Raw genomic sequence first — 20076 nt, 5'->3', positions numbered from 1 at the left:
GTTACTTTTCTATTCACCTTTTATATATTTCTTAGATTTTCCTACAGCAACCATGTATCATTTTGTCAAGCTTTTAATTTATTTATGCACAAAGCAATTGCCTGGAATTGGCAGTTGAGTATGAACCCCAGGAGTTACTCTTGTAAATAAAATATTGCTGATGTCACATTTCCATTTCTTAAGCAGAACTGTAAATTTCTCAGATATAGGTCATCATGTTGTAATGACAGTTGCATTGCTCATTATCTAGGTTAAGGGCTTCTTAGTGGTTTTTTCACTTTGGCCCCTGCCGCAAAAGGAGGGGAATAAAACATAAAATATCTTTTGACACTGGTTGGCATATCTGTTAAAAAGTTTAGTATGGGAGGCATTCCTGTGATCGGCAGATTTCATTCCAGGCTCCTGCCGCAGCCTTACAGGACTCCTCTGCAGCGTGGATTGCATTGCGGTCTATGTACTCTACTCGCACCCCATCATCTTACATACCCCACCATCTGAAGTTTTGACTTCAGAGTCAAAACCAGACTTCCCTTCTAGGGAGACGACTGCAGAAAACGTTATGCCTGGGAAGACAGGTACAACGCCTTAGGTTAGGAGTCCAGGTCTTCCCATAGGGACCCCACTGGGTTGTAATCCTGAGGCTCCCATTTCCTGTCCGCCAAATCTAAGCTTGGGTCCACCATCCTTCTCCCGGTCCTGCGCGCGCCAGGCTCCTTTTTCTCTCTCGCCGTTGAGGCCCCGCCCCGGCCCCGCCCCCTTGCCCCTGGGGTCCCGGCCCCGCCCCGCCCCGAGCGCGTGACGTCACTCGCGCGCCGCGCCCCGCCCCACCCCGTCAGACGCCCTCATTGTTCAGCCAGTCGCTCTGGTTTCGCCGCTTTGGGTTGGCCCTGCGTCCTCTTCAGGTCCCAGCCCCTCCCGAAAGCTGGGCGAGGGGACCGTCCCTGGCTGTGAGCTCTCTGCGGTCCTCGGGTGCAGGCCACCATGAGCAAACGGAAGGCGCCGCAGGAGACGCTCAACGGGGGCATCACCGACATGCTCACAGGTTAGCCCGGCCCGGCGCTGCTGCCTTTCTCCTCTCCTCCCTCCCCGCTGCTTTCCCTTCCTTCTCTCGCGTCCCGACAGCCCAAGGATGGGGTTGGCCCCTCGCAGCCCGGAGCCCTCCGTGCGGATCTTCCTCCGGCGCCGGTGGCAGATTGTCAGTCCTGCTGGGGACCCTTGAGTCACGCTTGGACTGCCCTTGGCCTGGCCGATGTACAAGCGGGGGTCCCTGTCCCTTACGAGGTCGTTACGCCCCCTTCCAGGAAACTCAGTTCTCGTTTGTTTACTCGTGGTTCTTGTTCACCCGAGCCTCTTGTTGCCTTTTCAGAACTCGCAAACTTTGAGAAGAACGTGAACCAGGCTATCCACAAGTACAATGCCTACAGGTGGGACGGGGCGGCATTCTCTGTTAGTATGCGTTCTCGGATGTGTGGCAATTAACGGGGCTGAGGGTCCAGTGGATATTAGGACCGTCTGTAGGAAGAGAAAAAAAGCAAGAACTGAGGGTATTGATTCTGGTGGCACTTTACTGCGATATTTCTGGGAGAATTTGGGCAGAGTTCTGTAGGATTAGTTTTGATTAGTTGCCAATTCTGATTGAAAATAGGCTAATACGTATTTTTCCCATCATCGAACGTGAACTACTGACAATGCAGTTTGATTTTAAGTCATAATGAAAGATAGTGGGTGAGGTCTGTGCTGTGAGATAGATGTGGTTCAGGGGACTCTTTCCATCTGGTTGGTGTGCGGCTGATCTGTCACCTTTTAGATCTCATCCTTGTCCATTTCACCAGGGCCATTATCCTAGCCGTTAATGCCATATGCGCCTGCTTCCGCCCCTTTAATCTGTAAACATGTCCAAGTCCCTCAGCTCTTAAGAGTGAAAGCAAAGCAATCTTCTTCACCTCCCTCTGCCCTCTAGCTAGCACCTTTCTCTTTCCTCCACTTTACAGTTAACCTTGAATAATCTGTATTCCTTGCCTGGATTTCCTCATCCCCAGTCATTCTTTATCTCATTGCAGTGTAATTTCCATCCTGCCATTCCTCTGAAAAGGTTCTCACCCATATCTCATCTTACTGGGCTCTCAGTGGCATTCATCTTGACTCCCATGATGGCACAACCTTCTGTCCTTTCTCCTCTTCTATCTTACCTTTTAATGTTGGTAGTTCCCAGAGGTCTGCCCTTAGCCCTCTTTTCTCACTTTTATACTTTCCTTGGCAATCTTACCATTCTTGGCTTTGAATACCAGTCAGTGACTCCAGATCTGTGTTCACTGGGCTTTTCTCTAGATTTTCAAGCCTATGTTACCTTTGTCTCTACCCTTTCAAAACTAAACTCAACTCCCATCTTTCCTTCTCATTCACCATAACTAAAAACTGATTACACTCCCTTTCTTTACCTCCTGTGAATTCCTCTGTAAAATATTTGTACTGTTGTCCACACATTTGATGATCTCAAAATCAGAGAGAGATTCAACCCTGTATTCTACTTGAGTCTTAGGAGGCTTCAGAGAGGAGGTGTTTAGTCTTCAAGGAGATAAGGGAGAGGAGGAACAATCTAGAGAAAGGAAACAAAATGAGCCAAGGCACTGAGACATGAAGGGGTATTGCATTTTCTAGGAAGTCAGTAATTCAGTTTGCATAAGGGGTATAGTGTGAGTGGGCCGTAAGTCTGGAAAAGCAGGTGATGCCCTACCACCCCTGCAGGCTCCTCCCCACCCCCCAGTCCCCATATATGTTTCTCTTGATGTGACCAAAGTATTCTCTTGAATTAAATACTTCCTCTTTACCTTAACAAAACCCCAAAGCATCTGCATACAAAAGGCTTTTCCTGATTTAATTCTTCTTCCCTTTCAGGCTTTGTGCCATAGTGCCAGTTATGTGGAACTGCTTGTCTTTGCTGAAACAATTTCCTCCACAAATTGCCCTCAACCTACCTTTCCAGACTCATCATCAGTAACATGCTAATACAGAAGTCAAAATCCAAATCTGGAGGTTATATGTGCTAGAACAGAGTGAAAAACTAAGGCTTCAAAGACTATCCAAAAACTACATTTAGCATTGAAATTATAGACAGGATACCATCAGTGAGCTCCCAGGGTGGACCCAATCTGTCACCAGACTACTAAGCTAGGTATGTGTGGAGATGGCAAGGATACAGGTCACTGCTTTATGTGGAACCGAAATGAGAGCAATGAAAAAAAAGAACTGGTACAAGGACATAGGGGAATACAGTTTTAAGCCATGAATTTAAAAATAACCATCCATAAGCCAGTTTGGTATGTAGTAGTTTGAATACTTCGAGGTGGCACATTTTTTATGAAAGAGAGTTATGAACAATTTCTAAAAACTAGCTATTAAAAAAAGGCTCAATGATATTTTCCACTTAGTCCCAGAAAGGAAAGGCTACTGGTTTCCTGAATCTCCCTGGTTTTACATATACGGTTAAAACTGTGTTATTCTCAAATGCGAGGGTTTTCAGGATACTTTTACAAGTTAGAGATGCAGGTGGTCTGTCAGCTCATTGAGTTTTAAATTTTTACACGGATGTGGAAAATAAGTTATCTTGGTGAAAGTTTAAGCTGCATATTTGTTTGTATGTATATTCCAGTTTAAGAAAAACTAATACTTTGCTGGCTTTCTAATTGGTTTTCCTTTTTTTTGTTACTTGTAGAAAAGCAGCATCTGTGATAGCAAAGTACCCACACAAAATAAAGAGTGGAGCAGAAGCTAAGAAACTGGTAAGTTTAGGGAGCAAGTTGATCGAAGAGCTCACACATGTACCGATCTGATGGGTTCCCACAAAATGAAATTTGCCTCCGAAGCTGCCTTGACCCACACGGGCAGATTTCACTGCTTTCTTGGAATAATATTAATGCTATTTCAAGCATACTTTTTCAAGCTTGGAGTGTTTTTATTGGGGGAGGGGGTGGATTTAAACATGTTTTTAACCTACGTAATTACAATTTTCTTTCTCTACTTTGCCATATATATATGTACTCATTCTCACACTGCATTTCAGCTTGAGTGTTAGTCCTCAAGGAGAGTGTGGTAACAGAGTGGTACTAGCATGTCTGCTCGCTAGCTGTTCCTTCTGGTCCCCAGGTATAGGAACTTATGTGACTCAGTGTTCCCAAGGAGATCTTACCTACTAATAAGCACATGATTAAGCCCCTTTGCATATTATGGCATTTAGCCCTGTTCTCTGGAATTTCCATGAAGCCCTGTATGCTATAGTGTCACTCAAAGGTGGGACTTGGCATCCTCTGTTCTAACACATCCCTCAGGTGATGCAGGTGTATGTAAAAGCCTGAGAACTTCTGTTCTAGAGGAAGTCCACGACAGCATTGTTGTAATTTCAAAAATTGGAAAACATCTAAATGTTCTCCTGTAGGGTATTTTTAAAGTAAATTATGATACATTCATACAATAATACACTATGCGGTCATTAAAGATGTTGTAGTTTATTTATCGATATAGAAATTTGTTCATGATGCATTTTTAAGTTAAAGCACTTTACAAAGCAGTATGATTCTATTTTTGTAAGAAAAAAGTAGGCGTATGTATACACACACACACACACACACACACACATATATATACACGCACGTAACTTTGCATATATATATATGAGCAAAAAAAGAAGTCAGTATATAGCAGATGTTAAATGGCAAGGTTACAGGTTATTTTAATTTTCAGGGTGATGAAATTAACAAGTGATTCTAATATTTTCTTTATGCAACTTTATATTTTCTAATTTTTCTACAACAGAAGTTAATTTTGAAGAAGCAAGGTCACTTAGAATTGTCTTATTAGGGCTCCTCTTTTGCCAATTATTTAAACATTTTGTCTTTGGGAGAATATATTTTTACTGGTGCTCAATTTTCTGTGTCCTTTGTTTGAAAACTGGTCATGTGATGATCATTGTGTTTTCATTTCTCATTTTTTCCTTTATCTTTTAGTGATTTGGTAAGCATAATATTTATGTGACTTTTATATTTTTTATTTTCTATGTAGCCTGGAGTAGGAACAAAAATTGCTGAAAAGATTGATGAGTTTTTAGCTACTGGAAAATTGCGTAAACTGGAAAAGGTAAAATGCTAACTTATTCGTTTGCTTATAGTGTCTGCCTTTATGGCCGCTGTCACGTAGCACCATTGCAGGGTGGGTGATGTCATCCGCCCTCTGCTAGATTCAGTGAGAAAAGGAAGGAGCAGTTTATGGCTTTGTAAGTGTCCTGTATTTTAAATTTTGAATATTGTTCTTATAAACTGTTCACTTATTTTATGTTGCATTTAAGAGACTATTAGCATCTGTGATAGAATTACTTCTTTATTTTCAGTACCATTTAGAAGGGAGATTATAAACTTTGACTAAATGATTGTTATCTTTTAGAATTTCTATGCTTAAACTCTCGCAAGCATTTTTATGGTTTTATTTCACCCTGATGATAGTCATTATATCACTTCTGGTCTTTTTATGAATAAGCCTTTTAAAAGTATTGGATAAATTAGAGAAGAGCCGTCTTCATCTGCTTTCTTACTCACCTGTAACCACTGGGGTTTTGCATGAATCCTTCTGCATGGGTTATCCGGGCAGTGTTAATGGCTCTTCAAGTCTCTTAGCAGCCTAGTGTATTTCTAATAAGATCATCTGAGTCCTCAAAGCATTCCTAAATCATTGTAAGACTTTTTTTTTTTTCCTTAAAGATTCGGCAGGATGATACGAGTTCATCCATCAATTTCCTGACTCGAGTTAGTGGCATTGGGTAAGAATTATTTTTTAAGCAGACACAGTAGTAGGGTTGTTTAATTTTTTTATGTCAGCCAAACTAAAGTACATGCTGTTTCTCTTCAAAGCCTGTACCTTTCCACCTCTGCGCCTTTGCCCATGCAGTTCACTCACCCATATTTTACACGTCTCAGGCTGGTTCTTCAGAGGCTGCCGCGACTTTAAAAGCCCCATTCAAGGCACATGAATCCAGTTTGAGTCCCCAGCCAGAAATAATCTCTCCTTCCTCTAAGCTCCATTAGCACTTGCTCTGTGGACTTATTATCACTCCCTCCAAATTGTGGCTCTTTTGCCTCTCTGAGCGTGGTATTTATCTTAAACATTTAAGCTTTTTCTGTAGTACCTGGCATATGAGCTTGGAACAAGCACTCAAGTATTTCCTAATGAAGGCATCTCTATCTTAAATTTGAGCTAGCAGAGGCTTCTTTGACACCGGAGAGAGTAAAGGTTAACACTGAAATATTAGGGCTGCAGTGCATTACTTAACTCTCATCTTGATGGAATGAGGCCATTCTTTTAGGTATATGATGATTGTTCCTTAATGGCAACCATTTGATGAATGTTATTTTAAAATATATTAAATTCCTAAACCTAGTATACTGAAAAGGAGCATGACTCCTTGGGGACCCAAGACAATTATAAAATGTTAATATTTGTTTAGAGAGCGTCTGTTACATTATTCTCATTTTCCAGGCAAGAAAACTGAATGCAGAAAGTGAGATAGCTGTTGCAGGGCCAGAATCAGAACCTAGGTCTCCTGGCTCCCAGTTCAGATCTATTATTTCTATGCCACATTGCCTTCCTGATATGAATATCAGTTTCTGTACTACACAGTTTCTGTACCAAGGCTCTTTGTCATTAAAATCTCAGTTTAGATATCATCTGAGAGGCCTTTCCTCACCACCCAATCTAAAGAAGATCCAGCCACTCTGTCATATTACCCTATTTTAATTCATCTACCAGATATTTTTCTTTGTTTATATATCTGTTTATTGTCTCTCTCTAACCACTGGAATGTAAACAGGTAAGACCAGGGCCCCTATTTGTCTTATTCCTGCTGTATTTTCAGCACTTAGAAGAATATCTGACACATAATAGGCCCTCATTAAATCTCATTTGAATGAATGGTTTTCAAGTGCCTGTATGTCTGGTGTATGAATAATGTACATGGGCATTATGCCACCTAGCTGCTTGGATGTCTTTTTCATATCTAAATTTATGACTGTCTTCCTAGATTAAGGCTTCAGTAATTTGAACATTACCAAAGTAACCACACAATAGTTTAGCAGGTGTTTTCTTTAGCTCAACAGTAGCTTTTATGTTTGGCAAGAGGAGACATAACTGGTTATTTGTTACAAGGATCCTGAGTTTCACCTGATACTGAGATAATGCTCTTCTTTCTTTGTAGTCCATCTGCTGCAAGGAAGTTTGTAGATGAAGGAATTAAGACATTAGAAGGTGAGTCTGTACAGTAGGTCACTAATTTCAGGTCAGATATAGTCCTGAAGGACCATGCTCTAACAAACTGGAATTTGAAAAACCTTTCTCAATTAGTAGCAACAAATGGTAAGATTTTCTTTTTAACTCTGCAGTAGAGAACAGATATAAAGTATAGTTTATATTCCCATTTTAAACATGTTTTGGTCTATAATTTAGAAAAAAATCAAAAAGAACAAGAAATGGCTTCTTGGTTTAAAGGCAATGATTCACTTGTAGATTTTTAGACAATTTTTAAATTGCTTTTGTTTCCGTAAAGTCCTATACATTCAGCCTAAAAGCCAAGTTATGTATATTGAGAAAAATTCTGTCAAGAGGCTTGCAATGCTTATTGAAGGGATTTTTGCTTTCAAAGAAGTGATAAAAATAAAAGTCAAGTAATTATAAAACATTTTCCTTAAACCTAATATAGCAATCTTTTAAATATAATTTATCTCTTCATGCTTTCAAGGGTGTATACTATATGGATTCATTACAGCACATCTGTGGCACTTGGGGATTAATATTTGTGGGCTCAACTATTTATAAGCAACCCAGATGGTTAGGTGGACAGATTTTGGAGACTGACCTGGGTTTGAATCCAGTCTCCACCCCTTTATTAAAATAGATGACTGTGATGCGTCAGTCTCTCAGCTACAAAATGGTATCATAATATCTCTCTCATATGATTTAATGCAGTAATGTATGTAAAAGACTTAGCAGAGTGCTTGGTACCTAGTAAGTACTTAAAAATAGTAACTGACTCTTAAAAGGCATGATTAATTAGTAATATTATTAACTTAAGAATTTGTGTGAGTCACATAGCTAGAGAATGAATTGTTCTATATATGCATCTCAGAGAGGGTTTGTGCTTTTCTGCTTGTGGCATATATAATTTACCTGAGTGAAATATTGGTTAAAGAGGCCAAGAGTTTGTTTCTCAAAGGTATTCCGTTGCATCCCTTGGGAGTGTCAAGGATCTACTGTGGTGGTTTTACATTATTTCACCATTCACAGATATGTAATGTAATAGCTGTCGATATCCCTCTCTCCGTATATAACAAACTCAATATTTCTGTGGCATTTTCGTTCATATACCTTAGTGTTTTCTGTGTGCACACAATTATGAGAAATATTACGTGCTTATTTTTAATAATAAAGGTGCTTATTTTTCTCCATTTTATGTCTCCAGAGAGAATTTATGCTTGTGAATATAACGGTGACCATAGGAATTGCTTTTGAAGCATACTTATCTTGCCGTTTCTTTAACAAGGCTCACTCCTGTGCCTGTACCCACTAAAGGACCACCCAGATGGAACTTGGTCACTTTCAATTTAAGATATTACAGTTTTCTTGATTAAAAAAATGATAATACTACCTCTCCTTTCAATGGGATTTTTAGCATAGTGCCTGCACAAATCGGTGCTCAATAAATATTAATCCAGTGAAGGAGTGAATGAACAAATGAACAGTATGAATGAACTTCTCCTGCTGCTATTAACTGTAAATTAAGCAATATAGGTTCTTAGAAGGCTGCTTTTTGCTATACTCAGTGAAGTTTGGTATGATCCTGGTATGTTTTATCTACTGTTCTATGTAACTATAATTGAAATTTTGATTCAGTAAATAAAAATGATTATGCAGTCAGTGTTGGGTTTTACTATTGACTTGAAGAATCACTTTTATCTAGTTCTTAATATCTGAAAGTTTTTTTCATTTTCTCTTCAAAGTCATTTCAGTGTGTTTTCCAGGTTGTTCTTTGAAAAAAAGGATCACTGAATTTAGCATTTTTTTTCAAAAATGTTTAAATCAGCATCTCAACTTTATTTATCTTCTATACAGATCTCAGAAAAAATGAAGATAAATTGAACCATCATCAGCGAATTGGGCTAAAGTAAGATAGCAAATTTTCTTTTGACACTTGAAATGTAAAAGTAAAATTTTTTATAGCCATTCTTCCATACACCATAAGTCTTCAGACTTAGCTAAACACAGCCATTTTACTATTCAGAAATGCTAAGATTTGTTGCAGACTCCTGTAGAGAATAAGCTTGTATTCACACGTGTTTTTTTACTGCCCTCTAGTTTGCTTGTTTTGAGTATATCCCACATTCCCTTGACTTTAGCTGGGAACTTCCCCTTAAAATACATAGAACTGAGGGCCTCAGTCAGTCAGGGTGTTTATTTCATGCTTACATTGTAGAAAGCACTGCCTCTGAGGTTAGGATATAAACAGGTTCAGTGTAGCTCTTAAGAAGTTTAGAGTCTACCTGAGAAGATGGGACATGACCATGAAACACTAAATTTTTTTAAAAAGGGAAAGGAAAAAAACCCATACACCTAAATACCAGAATAGGAATAACTAGTAGACGTGTCGTCTGTCAGCATGGGGAATTACTTTGTCAAGTGCAAGATACAGACCCCCCCTTCTGACTGATTATTTACAGCACGTAGTGTACACGCATAAGCATGTATCTCCTCTGGTCTTAGGTTGTCTTTTTGGCCATTCAGTCCTAATAACCTTCTGAACTTCCCTGTTGATGCCTTACCACAATATTTTAAAACTTACACTGCCTTTCCAAAACTCTGAACCAGTAAAAGATCAGGATGGTGTAGTTCTCACTCTCCTTGCATTTGCGTAGTAAATGGAGATCTTCTGAAGAACTTGCTTGTTGTGAGAATTGGTTTTGAACAGGCACTTTATCATTCTTAGATGTTATTTAATACTAAGATAATATTTTTAATAGCCTTATTGAAATATCATTTCATATACCATGTAATTCACCCACTTAAAAGTGTGCAATTCAGTGGTTTTTTATATTCACAGAGTTGTGCAACCATGACTGTAGTCAATTTTAGAACATTTTTGTTATCCCCAAAAAAGCCCAAACCCATTAGCCATCACTCCTCATTTCTTCCCAACTGCCCTTCCCTCCCCCAGCCCCTGGCAACCACTATTCTACTTTCTGTCTCTATAGATTTGTCTATTCTGGATATTTCATGTAAATGAAATCATAATATATGGTCTTTTGTGACTGACTTCTTTCACTTAGCATAATGTTGTCTCGGTTCATCCATACTGTAGCATAATATTTTAAAATACAAGTATTTTTCAGGATTTAAGAGCAATAAACTGTAATCCCTGGATTTGCCAGTAGGGAGCAGTCTAACTTGGAACCATATTAACTTAAATATATTTATTTACTCTTGGTATGTGAATGTGAAGTTTATTTAAAATAAGTTTGGATGGAATATCTGAAATATCACAAAGCATGACACTTAAGGATTTTGATCCAAGTTAAGGAATAAACCTCTCCGCACCCCCCCAATTTTACTCTTGTCGTAATGAATTTTAGTCTTGATTTTTGAAAGATCTGCTTGTATAAGGACACTTGATAAGGTAGGCAGTTTAATTTCTAAGATTCAAATTTCACAAAAAATCTTTTGTCTACTTATTCTGTCTTTATAGATATTTTGAGGACTTTGAGAAAAGAATTCCTCGTGAAGAGATGTTACAAATGCAAGTAAGAGTGTGCTGAATTGTATTCTTTGATTAGGATTGAGAATGTCAATTGGTGAAAAGCCATTTTTAGAATACTGACTTAATTTTTCTTCTATTAGGATATTGTACTAAGTGAAGTTGAAAAAGTGGATTCTGAATACATTGCTACAGTCTGTGGCAGTTTCAGAAGAGGTAACATACTTCCTAAGCTTAGGTTATTCATGCCTTGCTGTTAAAATTGCCCAGTGTATATGAAAAACATGGATTAAAAAGATGTAATTTATGTTACTTTATAGATTTACTAAGATCTAGTAGTATTAGCTAAATTTATTTGTTTATAAATGAGAATATAAATTAGAGGAAATTCATCCTGATTTTATTATAGGACGGGTTTTTTTGATGACTAATTCTAATAAAATTATTATAAAATAATTTTAGGTATATTAAATATTAATTGTGGTTATCTGGCTAGATGCTAGTGAAGCCATGAGTAGTTTTTTTGTTTGCTGTTTTACTTTATTTAATTTTCTAAGTTTTCTGTAATGGATCTAAGTTTAATGTCTCAGAGACATCAGTTCAGAACCAATTCTCAAAACAACCAGGTTCTTCAGAAGATCTTGATTTACTATGTGAATGTGAACAAAGTGAGAACCACACAATCCTGGTCTCTTACTGGCTCAAAATTTTGGAAGGGTAACCTAAATTTTAAAATATTATCTTAAAAAATTGAAATAGAACTTTATTTAAAACCTTGAAATAGATGTCTGACTGAATCTCTGGCCACCTCTGGAGTTTTGCTTAGGAAGTGGTAATAGGCTATCAGAAATTCTCTGGGTAGCTGCTATAAGAATCTAGCATTCTTATCTATGATGCCATAATAGTCATTGTTACCAGTACTCATTAAGTGAATTCATTCAGAAGAATTGAAATGAATTTTCTGATTAACCTTTGCAGAGTTAGAGCATATTGTTTAATTTGAGATTTTTAAATATTTAGTGTTCATAGATATATTTTAAAGGTATATTTAAATGTTATTTTTATTCATTATTGAGTAGTTATTTAGGTACATTTTTAATAATATTTAACCAATTGTATGCAACATATATCTAACATCAATTACTGTTGTTATCCCAGATTCTGCTGTTTACATCAGTATACCTGAATAGTTGGACAGAAAATTGAACTCTTTTAACTAATTCTGAATATGAAGCACAGTGAAATAGAAAGTTAGTCTGTGAGAAGTAAGACTCTTCTATGTGTGTCATCACCTTGGTTTTGTGTTTGCTTAGTTGATAAATTTACAAGGAGAATTCCATACACATTTTTGCTGTCATAGGTGCAGAGTCCAGCGGCGACATGGATGTTCTTCTGACCCATCCAAGCTTTACCTCTGAGTCAACCAAACAGGTGCCTCAGAATTTATAAGCAAGTGTGGTCGGTCTTACACAGCAGTGAATATCATTTTCTAAATGGTAGTTGGATATTTTCAGAATGAGTTTTTGTTCTAATCTTTCTGAAAGTCAGTTGAAGTGTTTTGTACTGACTGAATTCGTTGAGAGGCAAAGTAAGTTGTTGGAAGGGATATGTGTTGTTTGCCCACAAAGAATTGGCAGGACAGTCTAACATGTGAAAGAGATGAAATTTAGTAAAATACTTCCAGAATTATTTATTGTCTATCAAGAAACTTAACCTCTGTTAGAAGACCCATGAAGGCAAAATGCTTTTGATTTTGGAATATATACCTTTTAAAGATGAAGCAGGTAACTTTTTGTTTAATGAAACATAAAGACAAATGATGTCTATTTGGGAGTATCATGATATTGGTGAAAAGTGGTGGTTTCATTTGATAAGATGAATTTCTGTTAGAAAAAGTACTCAGAACATAGGAAAACTAGGCATTTCTGCATAGAGCATCAGAAAACTCATTTTAAAAATGCTCTCTTGCTGTAACAGAGTAATTGCTTTTTTTCTTATTCCCTAATTATGGTTCTATAGCCAAAGCTGTTACATCGTGTTGTGGAGCAGTTACAGAAGGTCCATTTTATTACAGACACTCTGTCAAAAGGGGAAACAAAGTTCATGGTAAGTACTCGCTTGAGTTAACACATTTAAAAAAAAAAACTGTGGAGACTGTCCAGTAACCATTCTGAGTGTGACCTCACTGTAGCTTAGTGTCACAAGTAAATAGGACATCCTAGACCTTAGAGGAGATATATTCTCTAATCTGAGAATGTTTTAGTAAAGAGGTTTTTTTTGTTTTGTTTTTGTTTTTGTTTAATTTATTTGGTTGCGTCAGGTCTTAGTTGCTGCAGGCGGGCTCCTTAGTTGCAGCTCAAGGGCTCCTTAGTTGTGGCATGTGAACTCTTTGTTGCAGCATGCATGTGGGATCTAGTTCCCGGACCAGGGATCGAACCCTGCATTGGGAGCGTGGAGTCTTAACCACTGTGCCGCTAGGGAAGTCCCAGTAAAGAGTTTTGTTCTAAATTCCCCACTTGTAAATAATCTGTGCCATTGGAATAGGTAATTGGCATAATCTGCTATTTTTAAAATATCCATAATGACTTTGATACATTATATTTTTTCCCTAAAATAGCAAATACTCTTTGACTCAGAATATATTAATAAGTGAGATTAGAATTGTCTGAAGAGTATTAATCTATTACAAGACCAAAGAAAGAAGGCATCAGGGTACGTGACAGAACGTCCAGGGGAAGAACCATGCTGTGTGAAATGATAAGTAGGGGCTCGTAGAGGGGGCACCTGTGCAGTCGTCCCAGTGAAACCCATTGTGATGGACCGTCAAAGTCCTGTGTTCTTCCTAGGGGATTAAGACTTGAGGATTCAAGACAAATAGCAAATGGATTAAAAACATTAATAAATGGTCCTGTATAAAAACCGAAGGCAAACAGAAATCTAGGGCTATTGTAATAAAGGCTTACATTTATCTGCTGCTCACTTAAATACAGCATTTGGGCGCTCTTTTCTCCATGCCTCCCTTTTCCTAAGTCATGTGACTGAAAGGAAAGAGACTATGCTTTTGGAGCATGGACATGCTAAAATTAGCAGGGGTCTCACTGTGTAGATTTGACAGTCTTAGCCAAAAGTAGAAGAAGATGGTTGAGATAGGTAATTGAATTACCATGTCATTCAAAAAATGGAACGGTGGTTGCCAGGGCATGGGCGGGGCAGCGGGGAGATGGGGAGTGAGTGTTTATGGGGACAGAATGTCAGTTGGGGTAGATGAAAAAGTTCTGAAGATGGATGGTGGTGATGGTTGCACGACAATGTGAATGTACTTAATGCCACTGAACTGCACACTTAAAAAGGGTTAAAGTGGTATATTTTATGTTATGTGTATTTAATCATACATGCAAAAAAACATGTCATTTGATTCAGCATGGTGATTTTAATGGGCTATGAAAGTATATTGCCTAAGTTGTCACACTTTATCAATATTTTCAAAAGAACTTTGGGAAAGGTAAAAATAAAAATTCTAGTCAGTTTTTGGGAATCACATTTATGATCTGTTCTCCCTTGTCTGTCAGGTTTTGAGCTCTTACTCTATGCCCAAAAATATATGCACACATGAGATATTAATAAAAATAGGATTTGTACATGCCATATGAACATCCTTTTAAATTTAGATTGACTTTAAATCACTCAAAATGAATGTGCATAAATCTTACATTTAAAGAACATTCAATCAGATAAAATTCTAAAAATCATGTGCTAGACAAGTTAGGTTGTTTTTTTCAAATAGTAGGAAAGTGTCCTGGTACTCCACTGGGGACCCCTTCTGGCCTGACTCTCTTCCTTCAATAGTCATCTCTGTGAAAGCACTGGACTCTCTCCGGGGGAAGTGCAGCAACTGTTTTCAGAGTTAGCCACCGTTTTGTAGCAAAACGGTATTTTTTACACAATAAAAAAGCAGAAGCATTTTTTTACAGTCTGAACAGTATTCTTCTGTGCCCAAAGAGATCCCGAGGAAAGACCTACAGAGGCTGTAGTAATCCAGCTAGCAAGAATACAAGGAAAAATTACAAGCTGGTGGGCTGGGTGTAACCTGCAAAGGAAGGTGGGTAGCCAAGTATATGAACGTAAAGAGTTGCTGACATAGTGGAATTGGGTTATCCTAGTAGCTGCTCAAAGAAGAGAAGTCCTTTGTCTAGGAAGGTCAGAGGCAGCCAAATCCCAGGGATGCTGCAGAGTCGGCCGGTTCAGACCTCACAGTACATGTGGTATGTGAAAGACTAGGACCACTCACCCATCCTAGGATACGGGCTGGAGTTGTGGAAATCTTGGCTCTATCTTGCCTTCCGTTCTCTCGGTCATACCTGGCAGCACATGTACAAGTATTGCCAGAAAGGGAATCCTCCAAACCTATTTCCAGAAGAAAACAGGTTAAAAAATAAGAAAGCAGGCTTTTTGTTTGTTTTTAAAGTATAGAAAACTTAGACCACAGTAAGAGACTAAGGCCTTTATGTTGTGACATAGGAATCCATCTTAGTGGATGGTCTGTATATAAAGTTTGTATACTGCACATGTAGTTCATGTATTTACTGAAGCTTAGAAAATGCAATGTTTGAGCCTGCTGTTTTGACATTTATAATTAGTATTTGTTAGGATGAGAAGCACTCCAGGTCAACTTTCAAATCATTTTATTTTGGAGGCAATAAGAAGTGATTTGTATCTTGTTGCAAAGACGGTGGGTGTTGGTATGTTGCATCGTAGGAAAGTAGATTTGGATACAGAGGCTTTAAGATCTTTTGGCTCCATTACCAATTTGTTGTGTGACATTGACAAGTTGCTTTACTTCTCTAAGGCCTTCATTTTCTTATTTATAAAATGATATCCTTGCCCTCTGTCAAAGGACTGTTATGCAGATCAGATTAAGTAATATATGTGGAAACGTTGAAGGGTTTGTACAAATATCTTTTGAAGATACTGAATCTTCAAAGAGTTGTGCAGTGTTATACTAGTATAACACATAATAATAATATAAAAAATAATATATTTCTATATGGAAATAGATCAGTTGGAGAAAGGTAGTAACCTGGAAAGAATTAAATTGGGGAACAGAAAAAGGGATAGAAAGAGAGAAGATGGTGCTATGAAAGAACAAAGTGGGGAGAATGAGTGTCAGTAGGAAAGAGAAGGTGTATTCAGTCAATGCACCAAATACCTACTTAGCATCTACTACATTCTAGGCTCTGCTCTGGGAGCGTGGGATAGATCAGTGAATTTAAGTAGAACTATTATTTGAGGGTATGGGAAGGGACTGCTACTTAACAATGAACATATTAAGTAGGTAAAACATTAGGTTAAGATAATAAGTATTATTTTTTGAAAAGAAAGGGAGTGCAGGAGACGGTATTAAAGGGGACGGCCTTATTGAGAAGATGAGACCTGGGGAAAGACTTGAAGTAAGGAAGTTGGGCAGGCAGGTCTCTGCAGGGAGAGAGAGGCAGGCAGGAGTCAGGGCAGTGACCCTGAGCACATGAACATGAGCAGAGATCACCAAAGGAGTTAAGATCTCTAGGTTTCTGAAAGGAAATTGGCTGCAAAATGACTTCAGCTTATGAAGTGGAATAAACTCCACTCCATATCGATCCACTTGATTTCAGAACATCTTGTTGCACTGACTAAATAGTTTTAAAGATATGACCACCTGTGTGTTTTTTAAGTTATCTTCAAAACATCAATTCTCTTAAACTAATAGTAATCAAAGCTTAGGAAAGCCAGGTTATTCCAGATCTTCTTGTAAACTCAGGGTCTTTAGTTAATTGAGCTATTCTTCCTGTGCATATAATAACATTTGGAAGAAAAACCAATTTCCTCTGCATTTAGATGCCTTTTTACTTTATATATGGTGAGTACCACTCAAATTTTAGCATCTCGCGCAGGTTTGACCTCGGAGGATGATTTTCTGTGAAATATCTACAGCGAGGATTCACAGGACAATAGAAGATAGCTTGGCTACACTGGGGAAATGAAAGAGGTTCTATTTCAGACAGTCAGCATGAAGCTACCTAACTGAAATGCCAGACAAAACAAATCCACTCAATCGAATAAAGAATTTACAGTAATACAGAGAAATTCTGTAACATTAGCACTTCAGAAAAAGTGTAGGAAATAAAATTAGCCTTGAGGAAAGGAACAAAGCCATTAGATGAAATCCTATTACTGATGTGACAAACAGAAAGATCATTGCCTGTGGGTTCAGACATCCAGATCAGCAGGGTAATGCCTCATGGTAATTCCATTTGAAGGTTGAGTTGGAACTTGTTAGTGCCTAAGAAGGTAGGTTTCATATTTGAAGATAAACAGGTTTCATTAATCTCTCAGGAATAGGAGTTGCTAAAGAAAATACCCATCTTAGATTTTAGATTTTGATTTTTCTGTGTTGCTGAGTGAAAAGTATGTCTTTTAGTGACGTGTGTACCAACTCGACTGCTCTTTAGGACCAGAAGCCTGTCACTTGTGTAGTTTTCTTAGAATGTGGCATTTGAAGCGTTAGATTTGAAATTCGGTGATGTTTGTATTTCTTTCTACATATTTATGCGTTGCCGCCCAGTCTGTAAACTTTCCCCATTTTCCTGGAAGAGGAAAAGATAACAAAACAGACCTTGATAATTGTTGTTTTAAAACTGCAGAAGTATTAAAAAAGAAAACTGCAGAAGCATAATGAAAACTCACCTGTAGAGAAGGAAGAAAACGATCCTCTAATTTTCTTATCTTTTAAATTTTTCTTAATTTTCCTCTCTCTGTCTTTTCTAACTTCTGGGAGATTTCCTCATTTCAAGTTCTTCTACTTCTGTCATATTTTAAATTTTGATTTAAATCTTTTCCTTGAGTTTTCTTTTTCTGTAGAATTCTGTCCTTATTTCATGGATAAAAATCTGTGATCTGAGAATATCACTGATAGCTTTTGTGTCTGTTTTCTGCTCCCTGAGTAATCATTGTTTCTTCCAAGTTGCTTTTTTCTGTTTGTTTTGGTCTCTGTCTTTCACACTTTCCTTGATTATCTTCTTGTTTAGAGTCACACAAAAGCCAGACCCTCATAACCGGAACCCTTGCCTGCTGTTTCATGTGGTTTTTTAGTTATCACGAAGCACAATAGGAAGGCAGGGATAATATATAGTGCATAGAAAAGCTACTAGGTTACAAGCGCTCACAATTCTAAAACTGCCTCCATTTAAAGCAAAAATAACTTCACAGTTAACAATATTTGATTAGAATTAAGCCTTAAGTTTAAAAAAATCTTTAAACATTATTTTTAAATATACGTTTTAGGGTGTTTGCCAGCTTCCCAGTAAAAATGATGAAAAGGAATATCCACACAGGAGAATTGATATCAGGTATTACTCAAAATTTGTTGCTGACCTGTTAACTTTTCCCTTCTTTTCCCCTTTTCCCCCTCCCTCTGTATGTCTTGGAATTTGCATAAATGTCTAAGACCCCTTTTCATTCCAAAGTGCCATATGTCCCTGCAATAGACAGTGTTTAGCCTGAAAGTATGTAAAGAATAATGACTGTCTACAGAATCTACTTTATTATCTCTAGGTTCACCATGGTGCCTTCTACAGCTCAAAGTAGATCCTGCCTGGGGAGAGTTGGTTGTGACAAGTGATACTGCTTTGCATTTGTCCATACCTCTTGCAGAGCATAGTTTACTGAAACCTCAGCTAACTGCAAGGTTGAGGTCATTTGAATGAATGGTCTACCTAATGATGGTGTCCTCTTCAGTTATTGGACCACACAGACTTATTTTGTGCCTTAATGATTTTAAGAGTCCTATTTTTGCTAAATTGGAAATATGTAGTAAAAGATTGGTGAATTGTTTATTGTTTGTAGGTTGATACCCAAGGATCAGTATTACTGTGGTGTCCTCTATTTCACTGGGAGTGATATTTTCAATAAGAATATGAGAGCTCATGCTGTAGAAAAAGGCTTCACAATCAATGAATACACAATCCGTCCCTTGGGAGTCACTGGTGAGTATTTTTGTCTGCATTAGAGATAATCCCAGTCATCTGGATATTTTGGTTTAGCAATTTTGGTTTTTCTAAAAAGCCTTCAAGTAACCGTGCCAGTTAATTGCAGTTTCTTTGGTATTGTTAGTCCCTCAGGCAACAAAAAAAGCTTTAATCCATAGGTGCTCCCAGGCCCTCAGTTGAAGGCCCATGATGACAAGATTCATTTATTTCCAGCTCTATTAGAATGGATTAAATTCTTTCTACCTCTGATGGTCAGTAAATAATCTTATTGATCTAAAGTGTTTTTGTTTTCTTAAATGTATCTCCAAGACTTCCAAAGAACCCAGGTATTATTGCTTTTAGTGCCAGGCCAAACTTGGTAGCTTTGGCCCCAAGCTTTTCAAGTTTAAAGAGTAAGAATTGCTTAATCTCTGTTTTATAGATGTTGTTAACATTTCACAATATACTATGTGGTTTACTATTCTCTACTAGGAAAATGAAGATTTTGTCTTTTTGTCCTAAAAGTGTTTTTCCTCCCTGGTAGACGAGGGCTGGTTTGTTCTCACATGTCAATGTGTATACAAACCATGTGAGAACCTCGTTAAATGCAGATTTTAATTCAGTGGCTTCTGCGTTGCCGGTAAGCTGCCAGGTGGTGCCAGTACTGCTGGTCCGGGGACCGTATTTTCAGTTGCAAAGGAACTCACTAGAGTATTTTCTCTAATACGGTGGAGATCCAACAGACAGAAAAATCATGGATTAGGGCCACTTCAGATGGCCAGAGTTGGGATACTGAGGTTCTTTGTGTAGCGCCGGTAATACGTGCGGCAAAGCACAGACACAAGCTCATGGGGGAGGGGGAGGGCAGTCAATATCTTTTTTTTTTTTTTTTTTTTTTGAGTGGCTTGGGGACTATTTTCTTTTTCCTCTGAAAGTGAGTCCTGTATAGCTCTCATTCCTGAATCCTCTAAACTCCAGAACTGGTTCATGAGGAAGGTTCTGTTCTCCCTCCTTGCAGGAGTTGCTGGAGAGCCGCTGCCCGTGGATAGTGAGAAGGACATCTTTGACTACATCCAGTGGAAATACCGAGAACCCAAGGATCGAAGTGAATGAGGCCCATCCTCCCCGGCACAGCCCAATAGGTCTTAATTTATTTCTTAACCTTTGCTACGTAAGGGTCTGTGGTGTTTTTAAATAATTGTTTCTTCATGCTGTAGCTTGCATTAGTCAATAAAACCTCTTGTACTATTATCAGATGATCTTGTGCCTATTTTATTAGCAAATATGTTTAAA

The 20076-nt window shown here is 38.1% G+C and overlaps 1 protein-coding gene across 2 annotated transcripts; it reads left to right on the top strand.

The window, feature by feature from the left end:
* The first annotated feature begins 843 nt into the window (after positions 1 to 843).
* Positions 844 to 20037, top strand: POLB (DNA polymerase beta). Of its 2 annotated transcripts, none has more exons than XM_082444362.1 (14): positions 844 to 1042; positions 1367 to 1424; positions 3713 to 3779; positions 5056 to 5130; positions 5748 to 5806; positions 7238 to 7287; positions 9148 to 9199; positions 10775 to 10829; positions 10927 to 10999; positions 12144 to 12214; positions 12803 to 12889; positions 18101 to 18165; positions 18662 to 18801; positions 19802 to 20037. In XM_082444362.1, the coding sequence occupies exons 1-14, from the start codon at positions 982 to 984 to the stop codon at positions 19894 to 19896; spliced, it is 1008 nt and encodes a 335-aa protein (XP_082300488.1). In that variant the 5' UTR covers positions 844 to 981; the 3' UTR covers positions 19897 to 20037. The 2 variants fall into 2 exon arrangements, with proteins under 2 accessions (XP_082300488.1, XP_082300489.1); XM_082444363.1 differs by having other exon boundaries at positions 968 to 1042; positions 1367 to 1446.
* Positions 20038 to 20076: the final 39 nt, after the last annotated feature.

Source organism: Balaenoptera physalus, assembly GCF_965194825.1.
Source record: "Balaenoptera physalus genome assembly, chromosome: 21".
Taxonomy (NCBI): domain Eukaryota; kingdom Metazoa; phylum Chordata; class Mammalia; order Artiodactyla; family Balaenopteridae; genus Balaenoptera; species Balaenoptera physalus.
Note: the sequence above shows the minus strand (reverse complement) of the source record. Positions and strands in the feature narration are given on the sequence as shown.